At 34.9% G+C, this 22,112-nt stretch overlaps 1 protein-coding gene across 3 annotated transcripts in view; it reads left to right on the forward strand.

The window, feature by feature from the left end:
- CSMD3 (CUB and Sushi multiple domains 3) overlaps window positions 1–22,112 on the forward strand; it is a 1,374,620-nt gene that overhangs the window by 1,221,464 nt on the left and 131,044 nt on the right. For all 3 annotated transcript variants that reach the window (XM_049854130.1, XM_049854131.1, XM_049854132.1), the window contains 3 exons: window positions 12,791–12,909; window positions 14,062–14,131; window positions 19,227–19,343. In XM_049854130.1, coding sequence (XP_049710087.1) covers window positions 12,791–12,909; window positions 14,062–14,131; window positions 19,227–19,343 — 306 coding nt within the window. The remainder of the gene's footprint in view (window positions 1–12,790; window positions 12,910–14,061; window positions 14,132–19,226; window positions 19,344–22,112) is intronic.

The raw sequence follows: 22,112 nt of genomic DNA on the forward strand, positions 1-22,112 counted from the left end.
CTTTTCCAAGAGCTACTTTAGGGTATGGGCTTATGTTGCTAATTGATCTTTGCACTTCCAGCATCTAACATATTACAGAGTACACAGAAGCGTTCACTTACTGCTTATTGAATGAACGAACGGTACCTAAAAGTCATCATTCTATTTACTATTTTATCATTTAACTTATTTTGTATTATTCTGTAGGCTAAATTGTTCTATAATAGCTATTACTGAATATTCAAATACTTGTTCAGATTGCATTGTGAATTCTGTAAAAACAACATTATTTATATGTGAATTATCTTTCCAAGTTGAACCTTGAAATATTGCTTGCCCTTAGGGCACAAGAAAAGGAAACTATTTTTTTTTTTTTTTTACTTTCAATGATATTCCTATGAAAGACGTGTATTCCAAACTGGTACAAAACTACTAAACTCTCCATGGAAATTTTTGCCAAGGGGAAAACAAATTTTTTGTTGTTTTTTGTGATTATTTTTCTTTTTTCATATACACTGTAGGATATGTGCTTGTTACATTGACTGATACCTCTGCCATTGTGTCACATCATGTAGAACCTGTTTGGCTCAGTCACCAGCTAAAAGGGAATGAGAAAACAGGAAACTCCAAGAGGACACATAGAGGTTACTAGCTTCATGTAATCAATGTTATTAAATGGCTTAGAACCTTTGGGTATCTCCTTCCAAGCCCTCTCCACACTAGAATTTCAAGATATTGAAATGTTCCCAAGCATGGTAATGATTTTTGAATGACTGTTTCACCAGCTGAGCTTATATCTGGCAATTTAAATGAGCTCCTTGATCCCGGCCTTGCTCATTCATAAAATGTTAGGGATCAAGGTAAATGTGAGTTAAGCCTGCGTGACAGTGCATTCCCAAACCAGTGCTGCCCATCACTGACTATTAACAGTCAGAAATATTCCTTCCAAAAATGTATTCATAAATGATAATCAAGTTATAGTACATAATAGGTATTTGACTTACATGTGTTCAGTGGAATAATTAGTTTTGACGTATTTTATATGGGGGAAAAAAGTATACGTGCTTACTGATAGAATTTTCTACAAGTTCTTCAAACTGGTAGACCAGCTCATATTGAAATCACCCTTTGACTATCACCAACTAAATTTTTCTCTGACTGTTATAAAGCAAAGATGAGAAGGCAAGGAGGGGCGGGGTAGTATATCAATGAAAGCAGATCAAACATAATGGAAAAATGACAATGCTAACATATTGTGAAAATAGTCACCAATTTGTCACAGTACTGTTTGTATAAAAATTGTTAAATGGGAACCTAATGTGCTTTGTAAACTCACCTAAAACACAATCAAACAGTTTAAAAAATAAGTAAAGAAGACACATGATCCATCTTCTCTTTTTTACTCACAAGGATGTAAATCCAATTTTATGGTCTTCATTTTCAATAATTTTTTTTTTATTAACTTTTATTAAGCTTCAAGTGAACATTTACAAATCCAATCAGTCTGTCACATATAAGTTTACATACATCTCACTCCCTACTCCCACTTGCTCTCCCCTTCTTGAGTCAGCCCTTTCAGTCTCTCCTTTCGTGACAATTTTGCTGGCTTCTCTCTCTCTATATCCTCCCATCCCCCCTCCAGACAAGAGTTGCCAACACAATCTCAAGTGTCCACCTGATATAATTAGCTCACTCTTCATCAGCGTCTCTCTCCCACCCGCTGACCAGTCCCTTTCATGTCTGATGAGTTGTCTTTGGGGATGGTTCCTGTCCTGTGCCAACAGAAGGTCTGGGGACCATGGCTGCCGGGATTCCTCTAGTCTCAGTCAGACCATGAAGTTTGGTCTTTTTATGAGAATTTGGGGTCTGTATCCCACTGATCTCCTGCTCCCTCAGGGGTTCTCTGCTGTGCTCCCTGTCAGGGCAGTCATCGATTGTGGCCGAGCACCAACTAGTTCTTCTGGTCTCAGGATGATGTAGGTCTCTGGTTCCTGTGGCCCTTTCTGGCTCTTGGGCTCTTAGATGTCGTCTGGCCTTGGTGTTCTTTATTTTCCTTTGCTCCAGGTGGGTTGAGACCAATTGATGCATCTTAGATGGCCGCTTGTTAGCATTTAAGACCCCAGACACCATATTTCAAAGTGGGATGCAGAATGATTTCATAATAGAATTATTTTGCCAATTGACTTAGAAGTCCCCACAAACCATGTTCCCCAGACCCCCACCCTTGCTCCGCTGACCTTTGAAGCATTCATTTTATCCCGGAAAATTCTTTGCTTTTGGTCCAATCCAATTGAGCTGACCTTCCATGTATTGAGTGTTGTCTTTCCCTTCACCTAAAGCAGTTCTTATCTACTGATTAATCAATAAAAAACCCTCTCCCACCCTCCCTCCCTCCCCCCCTTGTAACCACAAAAGTATGTGTTCTTCTCAGGTTTACTATTACTCAAGATCTTATAATAGTGGTCTTATACAATATTTGTCCTTTTGCCTCTGACTCATTTCGCTCAGCATAATGCCTTCCAGGTTCCTCCATGTTATGAAATGTTTCACAGATTCGTTACTGTTCTTTATCAATGAGTAGTATTCCATTGTGTGAATATACCACAATTTATTTACCCATTCATCCGTTGATGGACACCTTGGTTGCTTCCAACTTTTTGCTATTGTAAACAGAGCTGCAATAAACATGGGTGTGCATATATCTGTTTGTATGAAGGCTCTTGTATCTCTAGGGTATATTCCCAGGAGTGGGATTTCGGGGTTGTATGGTAGTTCTATTTCTAACTGTTTAAGATAACGCCGGATAGATTTCCAAAGTGGTTGTACCATTTTACATTCCCAGCAGCAGTGTATGAGAGTTCCAATCTCTCCGCAGCCTCTCCAACATTTATTATTTTGTGTTTTTTGGATTAATGCGAGCCTTGCCGGTGTGAGATGGAATCTCATCATAGTTTTAATTTGCATTTCTCTAATGGCTAATGATCCTGAGCATTTTCTCATGTGTCTGTTGGCTGCCTGAGTATCTTCTTTAGTGAAATGTGTGTTCATATCCTTTGCTCACTTTTTGATTGGGTTGTTTGTCTTTTTGTGGTTGAGTTTTGACAGAATCATGTAGATTTTAGAGATCAGGCGCTGGTCGGAGATGTCATAGCTGAAAATTCTTTCCCAGTCTGTAGGTGGTCTTTTTACGCTTTTGGTGAAGTCTTTAGAGGAGCATAGGTGTTTGATTTTTAGGAGCTCCCAGTTATCGGGTTTCTCTTCATCATTTTTGGTAATGTTTTGTATTCTGTTTATACCTTGTATTAGGGCTCCTAGGGTTGTCCCAATTTTTTCTTCCATGATCTTTATCGTTTTAGTCTTTATGTTTAGGTCTTTGATCCACTTGGAGTTAGTTTTTGTGCATGGTGTAAGGTATGGGTCCTGTTTCATTTTTTTGCAAATGAATATCCAGTTATGCCGGCACCATTTGTTAAAAAGGCTTTCTTTTCCCCAATTAATTGACACTGGTCCTTTGTCAAATATCGGCTGCTCATACGTGGATGGATCTATGTCTGGGTTCTCAATTCTGTTCCATTGGTCTATGTGCCTGTTGTTGTACCAGTACCAGGCTGTTTTGACTACTGTGGCTGTATAATAGGTTCTGAAATCAGGTAAAGTGAGGCCTCCCACTTTCTTCTTCTTTTTCAGTAGTGCTTTGCTTATCCGGGGCTTCTTTCCCTTCCATATGAAATTGGTGATTTGTTTCTCTATCCCCTTAAAATATGACATTGGAATTTGGATCGGAAATGCGTTAAATGTATAGATGGCTTTTGGTAGAATAGACATTTTTACTATGTTAAGTCTTCCTATCCATGAGCAAGGTATGTTTTTCCACTTAAGTATGTCCTTTTGAATTTCTTGTAGTAGAGCTTTGTAGTTTTCTTTGTATAGGTCTTTTACATCTTTGGTAAGATTTATTCCTAAGTGTCTTATCATCTTGGGGGCTACTGTGAATGGTATTGATTTGGTGATTTCCTCTTCGGTGTTCTTTTTGTTGATGTAGAGGAATCCAAGTGATTTTTGTATGTTTATTTTATAACCTGAGACTCTTCCAAACTCTTCTATTAGTTTCAGTAGTTTTCTGGAGGATTCCTTAGGGTTTTCTGTGTATATAATCATGTCATCTGCAACTAGTGATAACTTTACTACTTCCTTGCCAATCTGGATACCTTTTATTTCTTTGTCTAGCCTAATTGCCCTGGCTAGGACTTCCAGCACGATGTTGAATAAGAGCGGTGATAAAGGGCATCTTTGTCTGGTTCCCGTTCTCAAGGGAAATGCTTTCAGGTTCTCTCCATTTAGAGTGATATTGGCTGTTGGCTTTGCATAGATGACCTTTGTTATGTTGAGGAATTTTCCTTCAATTCCTATTTTGGTGAGAGTTTTTTATCATAAATGGGTGTTGGACTTTGTCAAATGCCTTTTCTGCATCAATTGATAAGATCATGTGGTTTTTGTCTTTTGTTTTATTTATGTGATGGATTACATGAATGGTTTTTCTGATATTAAACCAGCCTTGCATACCTGGTATAAATCCCACTTGATCATGGTGAATTATTTTTTTGATGTGTTGTTGCATTCTATTGGCTAGAATTTTGTTGAGGATTTTTGCTTCTATGTTCATGAGGGATATAGGTCTATAATTTTCTTTTTTTGTAATGTCTTTACCTGGTTTTGGTATCAGGGAGATGGTGGCTTAATAGAATGAGTTGGGTAGTATTCTGTCATTTTCTATGCTTTGGAATACCTTCAGAAGTAGTGGTGTTAACTCTTCCCTGAAAGTTTTGTACAACTCTGCAGTGAAGCCGTCCGGGCCAGGGCTTTTTTTTGTTGGGAGTTTTTTGATTACCGTTTCAATCTCTTTTTTTGTTATGGGTCTATTTAGTTGTTCTACTTCTGAATGTGTTAGTTTAGGTAGGTAGTGTTTTTCCAGGAATTCATCCATTTCTTCTAGGTTTTCAAATTTGTTAGAGTACAATTTTTCGTAATAATCTGAAATGATTCTTTTAATTTCATTTGGTTCTGTTGTGATGTGGTGCTTCTCGTTTCTTATTCAGGTTATTTGTTTCCTTTCCTGTATTTCTTTAGTCAGTCTAGCCAATGGTTTATCAATTTTGTTACTTTTTTCAAAGAACCAGCTTTTGGCTTTGTTGATTCTTTCAATTGTTTTTCTGTTCTCTAATTCATTTAGTTCAGCTCTAATTTTTATTATTTGTTTTCTTCTGGTGCCTGATGGATTCTTTTGTTGCTCACTTTCTATTTGTTCAAGTTGTAGGGACAGTTCTCTGATTTTGGCTCTTTCTTCTTTTTGTATGTGTGCATTTATAGATATAAATTGGCCTCTGAGCACTGCTTTTGCTGTGTCCCAGAGGTTTTGATAGGAAGTATTGTCGTTGCTTTCTAAGAATTTCCTTATTCTCTCCTTGATGTCTTCTATAACCCAGTCTTTTTTCAGGAGGGTATTGTTCAGTTTCCAAGTATTTGATTTCTTTTCCCTAGTTTTTCTGTTATTGATCTCTAGTTTTATTGCCTTGTGGTCTGAGAAGATGCTTTGTAATATTTCGATGTTTTGGACTCTGTGAAGGTTTGTTTTATGACCTAATATGTGGTCTATTCTAGAGAATGTTCCATGTGCGCTAGAAAAAAAAGTATATTTTGCAGCAGTTGGGTGGAGAGTTCTGTATAAGTCAATGAGGTCAAGTTGGTTGATTGTTGTAATTAGATCTTCCGTGTCTCTATTGAGCTTCTTACTGGATGTCCTGTCCTTCTCCGGAAGTGGTGTGTTGAAGTCTCCTAGTATAATTGTGGAGGTATCTATCTCACTTTTCAATTCTGTTAAAATTTGATTTATGTATCTTGCAGCCCTGTCATTGGGTGCATAAATATTTAATATGGTTATGTCTTCCTGATCAATTGTCCCTTTTATCATTATATAGTGTCCTTCTTTATCCTTTGTGGTGGATTTAAGTCTAGAGTCTATTTTGTCAGAAATTAATATTGCTACTCCTCTTCTTTTTTGCTTATTGTTTGCTTGATATATTGTTTTCCATCCTTTGAGTTTTAGTTTGTTTGTGTCTCTAAGTCTAAGGTGTGTCTCTTGTAGGCAGCATATAGATGGATCGTGTTTCTTTATCCAGTCCGTGACTCTCTGTCTCTTTATTGGTGCATTTAGTCCATTTACATTCAGTGTAATTATAGATAAATAAGTTTTTAGTGCTGTCATTTTGATGCCTTTTCATGTGTGTTGTTGACAATTTCATTTTTCCACATACTTTTTTGTGCTGAGGCGTTTTTCTTAGTAAATTGTGAGATCCTCATTTTCGTAGCGTTTGACTTTATGTTTGTTGAGTCGTCACGTTTTTCTTGGCTTTTATCTTGAGTTATAGAGTTGTTATACCTTTTTGTGGTTACCTTATTATTTACCCCTATTTTTCTAAGTAAAAACCTAACTTGTATTGTTCTATATTGCCTTGTATCACTCTCCATGTGGCAGTTCAATGCCTCCTGTATTTATTCCCTCTTTTTCATTATTTTGATCTTTTACCTATTGACTTCCATGATTCCCCGTTATGTGTATTTTTTTTTTTAATTAATCTTAATTTGTTTGTTTTTATGCTTTCCCTATTTGAGTTGATATCAGGACGTTCTGTTTTGTGACCTTGTGTTGTGCTGGTATCTGATGTTATTTGTTTTCTGCCCAAACAATATCCTTTAGTATTTTTTGTAGCTTTGGTTTGGTTTTTGCAAATTCTCTAAACTTGTGTTTATCTGTAAATATCTTAATTTCTCCTTCATATTTCAGAGAGAGTTTTGCTGGATGTATGATCCTTGGCTGGCAGTTTTTCTCCTTCAGTGCTCTGTATATGTCGTCCCATTCCCTTCTTGCCTGCATGGTTTCTGCTGAGTAGTCTGAACTTATTCTTATTGATTCTCCCTTGAAGGAAACCTTTCTTTTCTCCCTGGCTGCTTTTAAAATTTTCTGTTTATCTTTGGTTTTGGTGAGTTTGATGATAATATGTCTTGGTGTTTTTCTTTTTGGATCAATCTTAAATGGGGTTCGATGAGCGTCTTGGATAGATATCCTTTCGTCTTTCATGATGTCAGGGAAGTTTTGTGTCAGGAGTTCTTCAACTATTTTCTCTGTGTTTTCTGTCCTCCCTCCCTGTTCTGGGACTCCAATCACCCGCAGGTTATCCTTCTTGATAGAGTCCCACATGATTCTTAGGGTTTCTTCATTTTTTTAAATTCTTTTATCTGATTTTTTTTCAGCTATGTTGGTGTTGATTCCCTGGTCCTCCAGATGTCCCAGTCTGCATTCTAATTGCTCGAGTCTGCTCCTCTGACTTTCTATTGCGTTGTCTAATTCTGTAATTTTATTGTTAATCTTTTGGATTTCTACATGCTGTCTCTCTATGGATTCTTGCAACTAATTAATTTTTCCACTATGTTCTTGAATAATCTTTTTGAGTTCTTCAACAGTTTTATCAGTGTGTTCCTTGGCTTTTTCTGCAGTTTGCCTTATTTCATTTGTGATGTCTTGAAGCATTCTGTAAATTAGTTTTTTATATTCTGTATCTGATAATTCCAGGATTGTATCTTCATTTGGGAAAGATTTTGATTCTTTTGTTTGAGGGGTTGGAGAAGCTGTCATGGTCTGCTTCTTTAAGTGGTTTGATATGGATTGTTGTCTCCGAGCCATCACTGGGAAACTAATTTTTCCAGAAAATCCGCTAAAAAAAAAATGCAGTCAGATCCCTATCAGAGTTCTCCCTCTGGCTCAGGCTATTTGGATGTTAATGAAGCTGCCTGGGGAGGGTGGGGGAGGGAACAGAGAGATAGGAGAGTAGCACCTCAGAATATAGCCAGAGTTGCTTGTCTTGCTTGGAATGACTATTATATCTTGGATTCCCGCGGGGCACATCGCCTATGTGTGCTGGCTGTGTGGAGATTGCCCCGGGGGGGTCTGGCCCGCTGGAGTCAAGGTCAGATCCTCCGCTTCCAGCCCCACGCCCAGCGTCAAGGCTCCCCTACTGGACGGTGCACTCTCGACTCCAAAATCAGTCGCTGCCTCCTGGGGACTTCTCGTCCCTCCAGCCACGTGGCCGTGCCACTTCCGAGAACCAGTTGGGCCTCCTCCCGGGGTTAGTTCAGATGGGTGGAGCAGGTCCCCGTGCTTGTGCTGTGACCGAGTGTCCCGGCTGGGACGCTGTTCTCCCCGCTCCAATACCAGTCGCTGCCTCCCAGGGACTTCTCCTACCGGCTGCGTCCCACGCCGCCTGCGCAACCCAACTGGGCCCCCTCCCGGGGTTAGTTCAGGGGGGTGGAGCAGCTCTCCATGTTTATGCCGTACCTGCATCCAGTCCAAATCTCGGTGGGATGGTTCCCTGGCTGGGACGCTGCTCTCCCCGTTTCAAGACCAGTCACTGCCTCCTGGGGACTTCTTCTACCCTCTGCGTCCCACGCCGCCCGCGGAACCGGCTGGTCCCCCTCCTGGGGTTAGTTCAGGGGGGTGGAGCAGCTCTCTGTGCTTGTGCCGTACCTGACTGGTACGCTGGCTCCAGGCTCTGAAAACAATCGCTGCTTCCCCGTATTAGTTCATTCTCCGTCTCTAAATCTGTGTTTGTTGTTCAGGGTTCGTAGATTGTTATGTATGTGATCGATTCACTTGTTTTTCTGTGTCTTTGTTGTAAGAGGGCTCCGAGGTAGCGTCTGCCTAGTCCGCCATCTTGGCTCCGCTCGCTGTTCTCCATTTTCAATAAATTTTGATATCTTGTTTTTTTTACTCCAAAGACTACTGGGAGATTTATAACACAGATTATCTTAAACTTTGTTTATAGCCTGTGCACACAATGAAGTGTTTTGGTTAGTACTAAGCTGAAAACTAACATAAGCTTGGCTGTTTTGGGTACTAAACCTTTTTAGAATATTCAAGGACCAAGGACAATGTTGATTTTAAAGAGAATTGAACTTAATTTTAAATTCCAATTTGTAAGTGCCCACAAACAATAAGTTAACTCTTCAACACATGAAGTTTCTCTAAAAAAGTGAAACCATTGGAAATATTTTCAGTTGTACATACTGTGAAATTACATAAAACAATCATGTTGCCTCAGGCACTGTGATTCAGAGAACTCATGATGGAATGAACTATTGTAGACTTTTATACATAAGTTGTCATGTCAAATTCTCAAATGAGTTTTCTCTTTAACAAAACATTCTTATTGAGAGTCTTAGCAGTAATTTAGTTTTTATCCCCCCTCTCTATCTTAATGCATTACAGACTCATTCACAATCCTAATGGAATACATAAATGAATGAAGTGTGGATAAAGACAATAAATCAGAATGATCAGCTATAAATGATTAACAATACTTTCTGCTCCAGATAGCTTGCCTTGTGAACAGAATTGGAAAGAATAATTTGTTGATTATAAATAAATGGGGAAATGTGAAGAGTTGAGAGTCTAATCTTTTCAGTCAGGATAACTGCCTACAATAATTGGACAGCAGACATAACTCTGTGCAATTTTTTGGTATGGATTTGCCCCTGGATTCTTTGCTGTTTGTTTTTGGCTGCAACGGTAGATTAGTTGATCCAATTCCAATTAAAAAAAAAAAAAAGAAAGAAAATCATCCAGAGAGTATCTTTTATTGCCAATGACATGATTTTGCAAAATTTATACTCACGAAGCTTAAAATGGCTCAACAATTTTACTGCCTTGGATAAACCGGAGGCCAGCTTTTGCAACATTTCTACAAAATTTTTTTTTCTTGTTGATTCCTAGAAACAACCTATTCTTTTCGTGAGTTTAAATAGTGAAAAACAACTTTTAAAGAAGAAATTTTTAAGTTACTACTTAATCAATTGGAAGTTTATTTGTGTAAATAACAAAAGACTAAAATTCTAACTGCAGGAATTTCAGATGTTTCTGTTTTATTTTCATTAGCGCACATTAAAAAAAAAAAAGCTTCGATCTATGTCAACCTATGATTTCTCTGGCTTATTTGATTACTTCATCACTTTTTTTTTTCTTTCCTGCAGCAACAATGTTCAGCAGAGATTAGCTGCTTCAATTCAGTCTCTTCTAGAAAAATAGAAGGTTATGTTCTACCCCCAAGTTGTCTGCTACTACTGATTCACTCAATAAGTAATTTTATTAATTACAAAAATAATTCATGTTCATTTTAGAAAATTTGGAAATGTAGGAAAATACAAGGAGGGACATATAAATCACCTGTGATCTCATAATCAGGAATCATTAGCCACTGCTAATATTACAGGAGCCCTGGTGGGGCCATGGTTAAGAGCACATTATTTTGGTCATTTTTCTTTGTGATTATAGGCATGTAATAAATTTTTTAAATTAAAAAAATTATTTTTAAAATTTTTAATTAAAAAATTCTTACATAATTTATAGTGTTTGATATCATGCTTTTTTTATATTAAAACTTTCATAAATATTTTACTATGTCCATATGCATTATGCAAAAGTTTCATTTTTCACAGCTGTTCAATATTCTACTGTATCACTGTACCAGAGGAGGAATTCACTTCTGCTAGATATTACTAGTTTTCTGTGTATATGACCCTGAATGGAGTACTTCATAGGAGAAGAGAAATGAACATGTACAATATGTGGCCTCCTTAATAAGAACGATTGCAGGAATGACCTTAATGGTGAAGAGTAATAACTTGATTGTTCAGGATCCCCAGTAACTAATATTGTATCAAACAGAGGTGAAATCATATTGAGAAGACATATATATTTATTAATATCATAAATCCCTTTTTTTTGATATTCATTAATTCCTGAAAAGGGCTGTATGAAGTCAGACAAATTTAAGGAGTCAATCTCATTAATAAGTATTAAAAGTATTAAATGAGATTAAAACAAGCATTAAGACAGTTTCTACCTATGCTTGGATCTCAAAATCTTGTTGGGGAAATAAAACTTAAAACCCTAAAAATTAAAAAGCATGTCACAGTTTAATTATAACCAATTTTTTTTTCTAGACTGATAAATCCAAGATAGCGAAACATAAAGAAATATGCAACATGATGCATGCTTGGAAACCTAGCTAATTAAGGCAATGGGCATTGGAACTCCCCTTATCTCATTCAGAATTGCCTTAACGTGTTCCCAAAGACTAATTTACTGCTGCCCTTTACTGCCTCACGTCTGATCTAATCAATACTAAGTCACTGCTTTTATGTCATGTTCTATCCTTAAATGTCACTTAATTTGACATGATATAGGGAACTGAAATCACTGTTATAAGATAGACAAAGCATCTTCCCATTTGCTCAATTAGACATATATATTTACTAAAAAATAATTAAGACAGGGTTTAACTCTGTTTCTTGTACTATTCTTTGATCCATTCAAGCAATGTTTATTGAGTGGTTTCTCAACACTTCGTGCTATAAACTGCTGTTATGGAGCTTCCATTCTCAGAGGAGAGGTACACCTTAAACAACTAATCAATATCAATTTGTGTTAAGTGCCCCAAAGTTAAGTAAAGGGTGGTGCTAGGAGAAAATCTACCACAGGGAAATAGCTTGGTTGGCCGGTAAAGGTCCATATGAAGCATTGTCATACTTGAGGATTTAGTTATCAATGGTTTTTGTAAAATGCACACATACATAAGGATTTTGAAGTGGTAGCTACCTCCTATACCAATTTTTACACAAATAACACATGCCTTCTACATTTTTGCCAGCTGTGCCCTCCCCTCATGAGGTATTTTCCTAAGAGATGCTATGCTAATTTTTTACATGTTGTTGTAAAAAAAAAAAAAAATTGGCATAGCACGCTTACTAAAATACTTTGTGGGAAAGAGGCTCAGTTGGCAAACAAACGTAGAAGTTGAGCGTTATTTGCATGAAAATATTTTTAATGTTTATTAGCTTAAAAATGTGCAATTATGAAGAAATAAATAATAAATATTGGTATTTAATGGAAAATAAAATAAACCTTTTAATAATAACACAGCCACCGGTTTGAAAAAATGTTTTGGCAAACAATGAAACAATTTCTTAAGTCTTTAGATAAATCATTTTAAGAAAACCTTTTACATTTAGCATGCTTTTTCATGTGGAAAATAATTTCTTAAAATAAAAACAATTGAAGAGTTTTCAATTGTGTCGTAATGTCTCTCTCAAAAAACTGAATTCAAGTGTTACATAGTAATTTTCAATGCTCAACAAGATAAATGTTTTTCTCCTTTCTGATTATAGTGTGTTTGGAGAACAAGTCTTGCTTATTTTTATATTTATACAAATTTGCATATAATAATAAATACAACAAAATGTCCCTTATGGGTTAAATAGCACCACTTTGTACAAAGGAAGAAGGAGTCAGGAGATGGGGACAAAATATCATATAATTTCCTATTGTACTAAGAATGTTTTACAAGTATAATTTTATTTTATTATCATACTTTTTTTTTTTTTTAGCAATTTTACATTTAAGAATCTTTAGTTTTGTTTTAAAGTAGAAGACAAGAAGGCTGGAAATTAAGAAAATCATCTAAGTGTAATCACACAACTATTTAATGATGCTGTAAAGATTCAAAAGAAATAGTTTTATGATGGAGTTCCAGTGCACATGGCTGTTAATAAATATCTACACTTAAATTCTGTTTGTATAGTGTCCTTGGTGTAAAATCTGGTTTAATGTGACAGAATTACTCAATTTTGACAGCCTAATATGTATGACTTAAGTATTCATAATTTGAAATCTACTTATATTTATATCATTAAATATTCTTAGCAATTGGTTTAGATTCCTGTCCTGAACCACAAACTCCTAGCAGTGGAATTAAAGTAGGAGACAGATATATGGTTGGTGATGTGGTATCCTTTCAGTGTGACCAAGGATATTCACTTCAGGTAAGCCTATTTTTAAAATATGGTTTTGATTTTCATTGCCCTTTAAGAATATTTGAAAAGACCAACTATTGATAATCCACATGTTCTACAACAATATTGAACCTAGGTTGCACAGTTTATCTTAGGCCAAAAGGATGGTTCAATTGACCAATAAAATATGTGGATGAGAGAAATTGCTAGAATTAACTAAATTTGTTTTGTTTGGAAGTAATAAAAAATAATGGTGAATCAAAATTAAGCTTTAGTGCACTTTTCTCTTTACTCACATAGTGTTCTGACAATTGAAATCCTGGACCTTTAGTATGTGACAATTAAAATAAGGGCTTCTTAAAGCATTAAAAGAAAATTCCATGATAATAAATTCCCCAATTAGTGAAAATTAATGACACATATATTTTGCTAAAGAAGTGGATTTGTAAAATAGATTGCTGATTTTAAGTATTTATATTGATCGTATTTTGAAGGCTTTTTGGAGGACCTCAAATTGATGGTGTCATAAAAATATCTCTAAGGAATATACCCATTAAATTACGAAAAATATACACATTAAAAATACCTATTAAATTAAGAAAAAAAAATCGAGGTGTGACTTTCTCATGTTATGTGAACAAATTCCTTACAGAAAGCAAAATTAAAAATAATAATTTATAGTCTTTAAAGTTGTATCACAAATTATTAGTCTCAGAAGTACAATCAGATCTTCCCAGACTTAATATTTCAAATATTCAAAAATTTAGTATACTTTGTCTTGTTTTAATATTTTTATGAATTATTGGACAATTATTTTTAACCTATTTCACCTTGACTACTACAATAATATATTTTAAACCACTATGTTTATGACCACACACTGGTATCATCATTACAGATCTTAGTAGAACATCTTTTGATAGAAAACTGTTAAAAACACAATTCTAATTGATACAGTCTTAATTTTCCTTTTAGGGTTCTTATTACTTTTTACATTTTATCACAATTATGCATAATAACTTTCTCATTCTAAGTAATACTAAGATTTCCAATAAAAGTAAGAAGAATAACATAAAAATGAAAATAGTTTTAAACTTGCCTTCATGATGAGCATTCACTATACAATGTTTAAGTTAGACTTTTTATAAATGTTTACTGAACTGCATTGTCTTGTTTATATAGGGTCATTCTCATATTACATGTATGCCAGGCCCCGTAAGAAGATGGAATTATCCAATTCCAATTTGTTTGGGTAAGTTTAGTAACTATAAATCATTTACAGTCTATATAAAACTTTAAAAGTACAATATGTATGTATATTGTTGTTATTGTTAGGTGCCCTTGATTTGGGTCCAACTTATAATGGCCTTATGTACGAGAGAATGAAACACTGCCGGATCCTGCACCATCCTTACCTTACCATGTTTGAGCCCATCATTGCAGCCACTGTGTCAGTCCTTCTCATTGAGAGTCTTCCTCTCTTTTGTTGACTTTCTACTGTACCGAGAATGATGTCCTTCTCCAGTAACTTTTCCTTCACCACGTACAAAGTACATGAGACAAAGCCTTGCCATCCTCGCTTTTAAGAAACATTCTGGCTGTACTTCTTCCAAAACATTCTGGCAGTCCATGGTATATTCAATATTCTTTGCCAACACCATAATTCAAAGGTATCAGTTCTTCTTTGGTCTTCCTTATTGATTGTCAGGTTTCACATGCATATGAGATGATTCAAAATACCATGACTTGGGTCAGGCACACCTTATTCCTCAAAGTGACATTTTTGTTTTTTAGCACTTTAAAGAGGACTTTTGCAGCAGATTCGTTCAATGCAATATGTTCTTTGATTTCTTGACTGCTGCTTCCATAGGCATTGACTATGGATACAAGTAAAATGTAACCCGTGACAATGTCAATCTTTTCTCCGTTTATTGTGATGCTGCTTATTGGTCTAGTTTTTGTTTTCTTTATGTTGAGATGTAATCCATATTGAAGACTGTAGTCGTTGATCTTCGTCAATAAGTGCTTCAAGTTCTCTTCAGATTCAGAAAGCAACGTTAGGTCATCTGCATATTGCAGGTTGTTAATGAGTTTTCCACCATTTATGACGTTGTGCTCTTCTTCATATCGTCCAGTTTCTTGTATTATAAACTCAGCATACAGATTGATTAAGTGTGTCAAAAGAATACAACCCTGATGCATACTTTTCCTAATTTTAAACCACAAAGTATCCTCTTATTCTGTTCGAACAACCGTCTATTGGTCTTTGTACAGGTTCCTTATGAGCACAATTAAGTGTTCTGTAATTCCCATTCTTCACAATATTATCCATAATTTCTTATGATCCACACAGTCGAAGGCCTTTGCATAGTCAATAAAACAAAGGTAAACATCTTTCTTGTATTCTGTGCTTTCAGCCAAGATCTATCTAACATCAGCAATGATATCCCTTGTTCCATGTCCTCTTCTGAATCTGGCTTGAATTTCTGGCAGTTCCCTGTCCATGTACTGCTGCAACCATTTTTGAATTATCTTCAGCAAAATTTTACATGCTTGTGATATTAATAATATTGTTTGATAATTTCTGCATTCTCTTGGATTGCCTTTCTTTGGAATTGGTACAAATAAAGATCTGTTCCAGTCAGTTGACCAAGCAGCTGTCTCCCAAATTTCTTGGCATAGATGAATGAGTGCCTCCAGTGCAACATCCATTTGTTGAAATATATAAGTTGGTATTCCATCCATTCCTAGAGCCTGGTTTTTTGCCAATGTCTTCAGCGCAGCTTGAAATTCTTCCTTAATACCACAGTTCTAGATCATACGCTACCTCCTGAAACATCAACCAGTTCTTTTTGGTACAGTGACTCTGTGTGTTCCTTCCATCTTCTTTCGATGCTTTCTGCATTTTTCAATATTTTGCCCATGGAATCCATCAGTATTGTAACTCAAGGCCTGAATTTTTTCTTCAGTTCTTTCAGCTTGAGAAGTACCAAGTGTGTGCTTCCCTTTTGGATGTCTAAATCCAGGTCTTCGCATATTTCATTATAATACTTTACTTTGTCTTCTTTAGCCTCTCTTTCAAATCTTCAGTTCAGCTCTTTTACTTCATCATACCTTCCATTTGCTTTAGTTACTCTTCATTCAAGAGCAAGTTTCAGAGTCTCTTCTGACATCCATTTAGTCTTTCCTTTCTTTCCTGTGTTTTTAATGACCTTTTGCTTTCTTCATGTATGATGTCCTTGAGGTCACCTCGCAATGCGCCAGGTCTTCAGCCATTAATGTAGAAACTGAGAAAAAGTATTAGTGTTTCTAGTTCTGAGACTGTTTTCTCAGTATTACTTGATAGGAATGCCCATAGATGAGAAAAATAAGTAAATATACTATTGGTTGCTATTGATTTAGAATAGATGATGATGAGTATTAGAAATAAGAAAAATGAAATGATAAGGAAATATTTCAGTGTTAAACTGTACCACAGACTACATGAAGAAATTTTAGAAAGTTGAGATTGTGTTGACTAAAGTCACTGAAAAAAAAAAAAGCTTTATAAATATAACTTGCTTTCACAAGGTGTACCAGTATTATATGATAGCTCTAATCTTGTCATATTACTAGAACCAATTTTCATTGTTAAAAAAATGGTAAATTTTAGCTAAAGTATTATATTATTGATTAAATTTGCATTCCATTAAATATTGTTATCAATGGAAGTATTGGATGGAAGTAATATTTTAATACAATATTATTTTGTAGAAAATTAAATAAAATTATTTTGAAAATTTTAGAATATTAATTGGTAAAATATTCAATAAAATATTATTTGATAGAAAATTTAAAAAATATATTATTAGGTAGAAAATAATAAAATTACACTTGGTAGAAAATTGAAGTATTTGAAGTGACACTGTGGCGATATTATAAGGAGAAACTGAAGGCAGGAGACTGATTCAGGGAATGTCTTAAAACTGATCATCAGGTAATAAGGTTACAGACTTAAGACCTGGGAGATAGAGAATCTGCCAGAAATTTTGATGAAAGGAAAGAAAACTCATATGACATCTTATATATTAGAGATAAAGAAAAATATGAAGGAAGAATCAAAGTTGATTTTAGCTTGTAGGACTACAGTATGGCCGTGTGCATAATAAAAAGAAGGTAATGGGATACAAAAGAGTCTACTTAGAAGCCATTGATTATATACACAAAATTGACATTAAAGGCATAGGAGTATCTGATATTTCAGAGGCCCTTAGGAAATAAACACAGATGTAGAGAGCAAAGCAGCTGCCTTTTTTCTATATCCTTCTTATGTCTTTCATGATTTTGTTATTTTTCTTCCTCCTTCATTATCCATTTACTCTTTTTTCTCCTTTGATTTTTTGTTTTTGGATTTGATTTTTGATTCCTTCTTTGATTTTTCGATTTCACTGTATAAGGGTGGACAAGGCAGAGAACAGAATTTTCAGATCATATCTAAAAAGATGGAAGGTAGCAGAACTAGAGGGACAATGAGCAGCTCAATGACTTGGTATTGTGAAGGCAAAGAAGCAAAAAATAGTCCTTGTGTTCCTGTACTCAAAATTCATAATAAAGCAAAGCAAACTTAAGCCTACAAATATTTTTCATTGACCAAAATATTTTCCTCTACCACATATTATCACATCACATGAATATATGTGTTGAATCAAATCTAGAAAAATAAATAGGTGAAACATTAATGGCTCGTATATGTTGAAAATTGCTTTAAGAATTGATGAACTAAGATTTTAGAAGGATGGGAAAATATTCTGGAGTATCTTGAGAGCCCAGTGTTAATCACAAGTTTGAAAGAAAGGCTGACTTCAAGGTGTATGTTTAGAAAAGAATCCCTAGGGAAATCTCTGCTTATGCATAATTTATTATTCACAGATTAAAAAAAAAGCTGTCAAACTGGTTATTGAATGTTGCACAGAGCGTTGTTAAAATTTCTACTTACTTTGCCCTTATGAGATATATATATTTATGATGTTTGAATATCTGTTGTTGTTCTTAGCAAGAAATAAATGAGTGAAATTGCAAGTATAAAAATAACTTTTAAAATTGATAAGAAGTCATAAAATTTAATTTTCCAACCGACATTAGCAGATATTCATTTATAGTCCTTCTATGATTAAATCATAAAATGTGCATTTGGAGGAAAAATTTGCTTCTGTAATACAGTTGTTCTTTAGTGCATGTTAAGTAGTTCTTCCTAATTATGTAAAGTTAAAATTTGAATAATTATCTGTTCTTATATTTTTCCCTTAGGTTCTCAGTAGTAAACCAGTATAATAAGTATTCTAAAGCTCTCTCAATGATAAATTTTATTTAAATTTTCAAACTCTGGAGCATGTTTTTACTTGTTTTATACTTCCTGAGTCTTTTTCTAGAGCCCTGGTGGTACAATGGTTAGGAACTCGGCTGTTTACCAAAAGGTTGGCATTTCGAATCCACCAGCTGCTCCTTGGAAACCCAATGAGGCAGTTCTGCTTTGTTCTGTAGGGTCGCTATGAGTTGGAATCGACTCGATGACAAAAGATTTTTATGGGAATCTTTGTCTAAGGAGTCCAGGTGCATAATGATTAAGCGCGAGGCTACTAACTGAAAGGTGGATGGTTTGAACCCACCAGTGGCTCCTTGGGAGAAAAGAACTGTAAAGATTACAGCCTAGGAAATCCTATGGGGCAATTCTACCCTGTCCTATGGGGTTGCTATGAGTCAGAACTGTTGCAAAGGTTCACACACACACACACACACACACAAAAAAAAAAAAAATCCAGCAATATTTTTCTAGGTTCTTAGGATGAAGTGAGGTCATGGAATTTAGGTACTACAAATAGACACCAGTATTTTCCCTAGAATTCTTTAGTTCGCCTTCTCACAAAAACAGGGAAGATTGTTTCCTCTTGAATATGATACATAGAGCTGACATTGTTGGCCTGATTTTACTCTAAATTATATCATCTTTGGAATGATTCAAAACATTGCTAGAAGTGCTTAGGGAAGAGAAGTAAACTGCTCGCTGAGGAAAAGGACATGCCCTTACTGTTTGATTGTATTCACTGAATATGAGCTGCCATTTGACGTTCAATAATTCATTTAGCTTGCACAGTTTTTCTGAGGCAAAGAGCATTTTTTTTTTAATGTTATCTTAGAAAATGCATTCCAAATTATTATCTTTGAATACCAGTGTATGGTAAGACTTGACAGTATTTGAATTTATATCAGTTTTGAAACTCGATTAAAACTTGAGATGGTTTTAGTGTTTTTTTAATACACTAAATTATTCCACTGCTCTGATTTATATAGGTTTTTCTGTTATTTTGCAGCTCAGTGTGGTGGCGCTATGTCAGATTTCAGTGGTGTTATTCTCAGTCCTGGGTTTCCTGGAAACTACCCCAGCAGTTTAGATTGCACATGGACAATAAAGCTGCCCATAGGCTTTGGTATGTATACTCAAAACATGTGAGTTTTCTGCATTTATTAGTGCATCCTTGAAAATAAACATCAATGTCTAATAAGAACTTATACAATATTCACAAATTACAGATTAGTTTTTGAGTACAAACCATCATGTAAATTGAGAAGAAAAAACTTTATTATTGTAGCTTAACCCAAATACATTTTCACCTGAAGTATTTGGATAATTGAAAGACCAATGGATATTTTCTGATTATATACATAGATATTTTATAATATTTTTCAGCTGATATTCATGGCTATAGGCAGAGTTATATATGTGTAGCCATGATAAATTCAACAATTTTCATGTACAGTATCTTTTGTAACTCTTTTCTTATCGTTCTAACCAGGTATTATGTGGATAAATTTTCTGGTAATCTCTTGAATTCATTCAATTTTCTCTGTAAATCAGACTTTTCATTTGGAAAGGGCTAGGATTAAATACCCACATAGATATAATATTATCCTAATTGTAATACAATTCTTGGGGTTCTAGTGTGTGTATTAGAATTGCATCATTAGAATTAGAATGATATTATATCTATGTGGAGCCCTGGTGGTGCAGTGGTTAAGAGCTTGGCTGCTAATCAAAAGGTTGGCAGTTTGAATCCACCAGCCACTTCTTGGAAACCCTTTGGGGCAGTTCTGTGCTGTCCTACAGGGTCATTATGAGTCAGAATTGACTTGATCGCAATGTTTTGTTTTTTTTTTCTTTTTTTGGTGTATATATACACACACATATGTATTTTAAAATAAGTTACTAAAAATATTTTCAATAATGTCATCATAACATCATCTTCAACAAAACTTCAAATACCTCTTACTGATACTTCTTTGGTTTTAAATGCAAATTCTTAAAAAAAAATACACATATCTAATTCAGAGATAAAAATGCAAAAGGCTGTTTCTGATTGATTACATTGAAATAATCCCATTGTTTTTATTTAACTTCAGTTAAATCAAATATTAGTCTAGTGTATTTGAACAAGTAATTTATAGTTTTTAAAAAGAAAAAAATTAATACATCTCAAAAGTTAAGACAGTATTCTCTCAGGAGTCCATGAAACACATATTGACAAGATATTTTTTGAAAAGGAGGCTAAGGAGAAAACTTTAAAAGAAAATAAGCATATCTTCAAGCCTCATACATTATAGTAGCATGTTTTCAAGGCTCTAAGAAGTTAGTCTTTAAATAAACTTACCTAATTTTTCAAAGCATCTTTTAAATATTTCCCAAATTTATTTGTCCGTGGAACTCTTTTTCATCACCCAGTAACAAAACATGAACTTACTTGAGAGCTTCAGCAAAACTGTTGAGAGCAACAGCTTGGGATTCACCGTGCCCGACTTGGAATTTCACTTCTATTAGCTTGCTGCGTAAAGGTTGTTTAATTTTCTGTGCCTCAGTTGCCACATTGTCATGAATAACTATGAGAACTAAATAATTTATTAGCATATGTAAGTGACTTAAAACAGTGACCAGGAAAAAAAATCAGTTTTTATTATAAATAATTTGGAGAATGGTAGTATTAAGACAAATGTCAAATTAACAAAACTTGAACATTAATTAAATTTGTCAACATACTTCAAAGTGTTTTTTGAAGTATATTTTTTCAATCTCAGAAATATTTCACTAGCTCATAATTTGATTGGTCTGTGTATAAAGAGGAAACCCTGGTGGCGTAGTGGTTAAGTGCTATGGCTGCTAGCCAAAGGGTTGGCAGTTTGAATCCACCACGTGCTCCTTGGAAACTCTATGGGGCAGCTCTACTCTGTCCTATAGGGTTGCTATGAGTCGGAATCGACTCGACAGCACTGGGTTTGGTTTGGTTGGTTTTTGGTGTATAAAGATATTGAGACTACATTGTAATGTGACCACATGTAACTATGACCACTAGATTTTACTGAGGCCGTTATATTTATAAGGAGCCTTGGTGGCACAACGGTTAAGAGTGTGGTTGTTAACCAAAAAATTGTCCCTTCAAACCCACCCAGAGGCACTGTGAGAGAAAGACCTGGCAATCTCCTCCTGTAAAGATTATAGCCTAGAAAATCATATGGGGAATTTCTACTCTGTCATATGGCATCTTTATGAGTTGTAATTGACCTGATGGCACCTAACAACAACAACATGCATATCTTCAGACAAGCAAAACACTAAAAGAGCACTCTTGCAAATTAAATATCCCTAAATGATATTTCAGAGCACTTAATTTATCCCCTATAGGTGAATGACTAACTTCTAATGTAATGATTGAATCTGATTATGATAATATATTTTTAAAAATGCAATCACTTCTTGGCTTTCATTTGGCTTTATGCATAATATAAATTACTAAATGACTTTTTACCATTAAAATTGGTTGATATAATTTTAAATAATATTAACAAGCAACACAGCCACTTCCTTGGCCAGTTTTACTACAGTGGCATGATAATAAAATGAGAGAAATTTTCCCTTGTAACAGACTTTGGACATTTAAGAGCAGTATTCCATTACAGATGGTTCCCTGGTTACGAACAAGATCCATTCCTAAGTTTGTCTTTCGGCTGAATTTGTAGATGTGTTTCTTATTTAGCATCAGTTAGTCAAATATTTGTCTTAGTAAATAATATATATTTTACTTTTCTAGGCATATACAACACTTAAGAAACACTTCCAAACCGTACAAAGTTTTCACGAGAGTCACAAAGTAGTGTGTGCGTTTGTTATTATGAGCATTGTGCATGTTTAACTCAAATTTTTAATATAA

The sequence above is a fragment of the Elephas maximus genome, chromosome 15, assembly GCF_024166365.1.
Source record: "Elephas maximus indicus isolate mEleMax1 chromosome 15, mEleMax1 primary haplotype, whole genome shotgun sequence".
NCBI lineage: Eukaryota > Metazoa > Chordata > Mammalia > Proboscidea > Elephantidae > Elephas > Elephas maximus.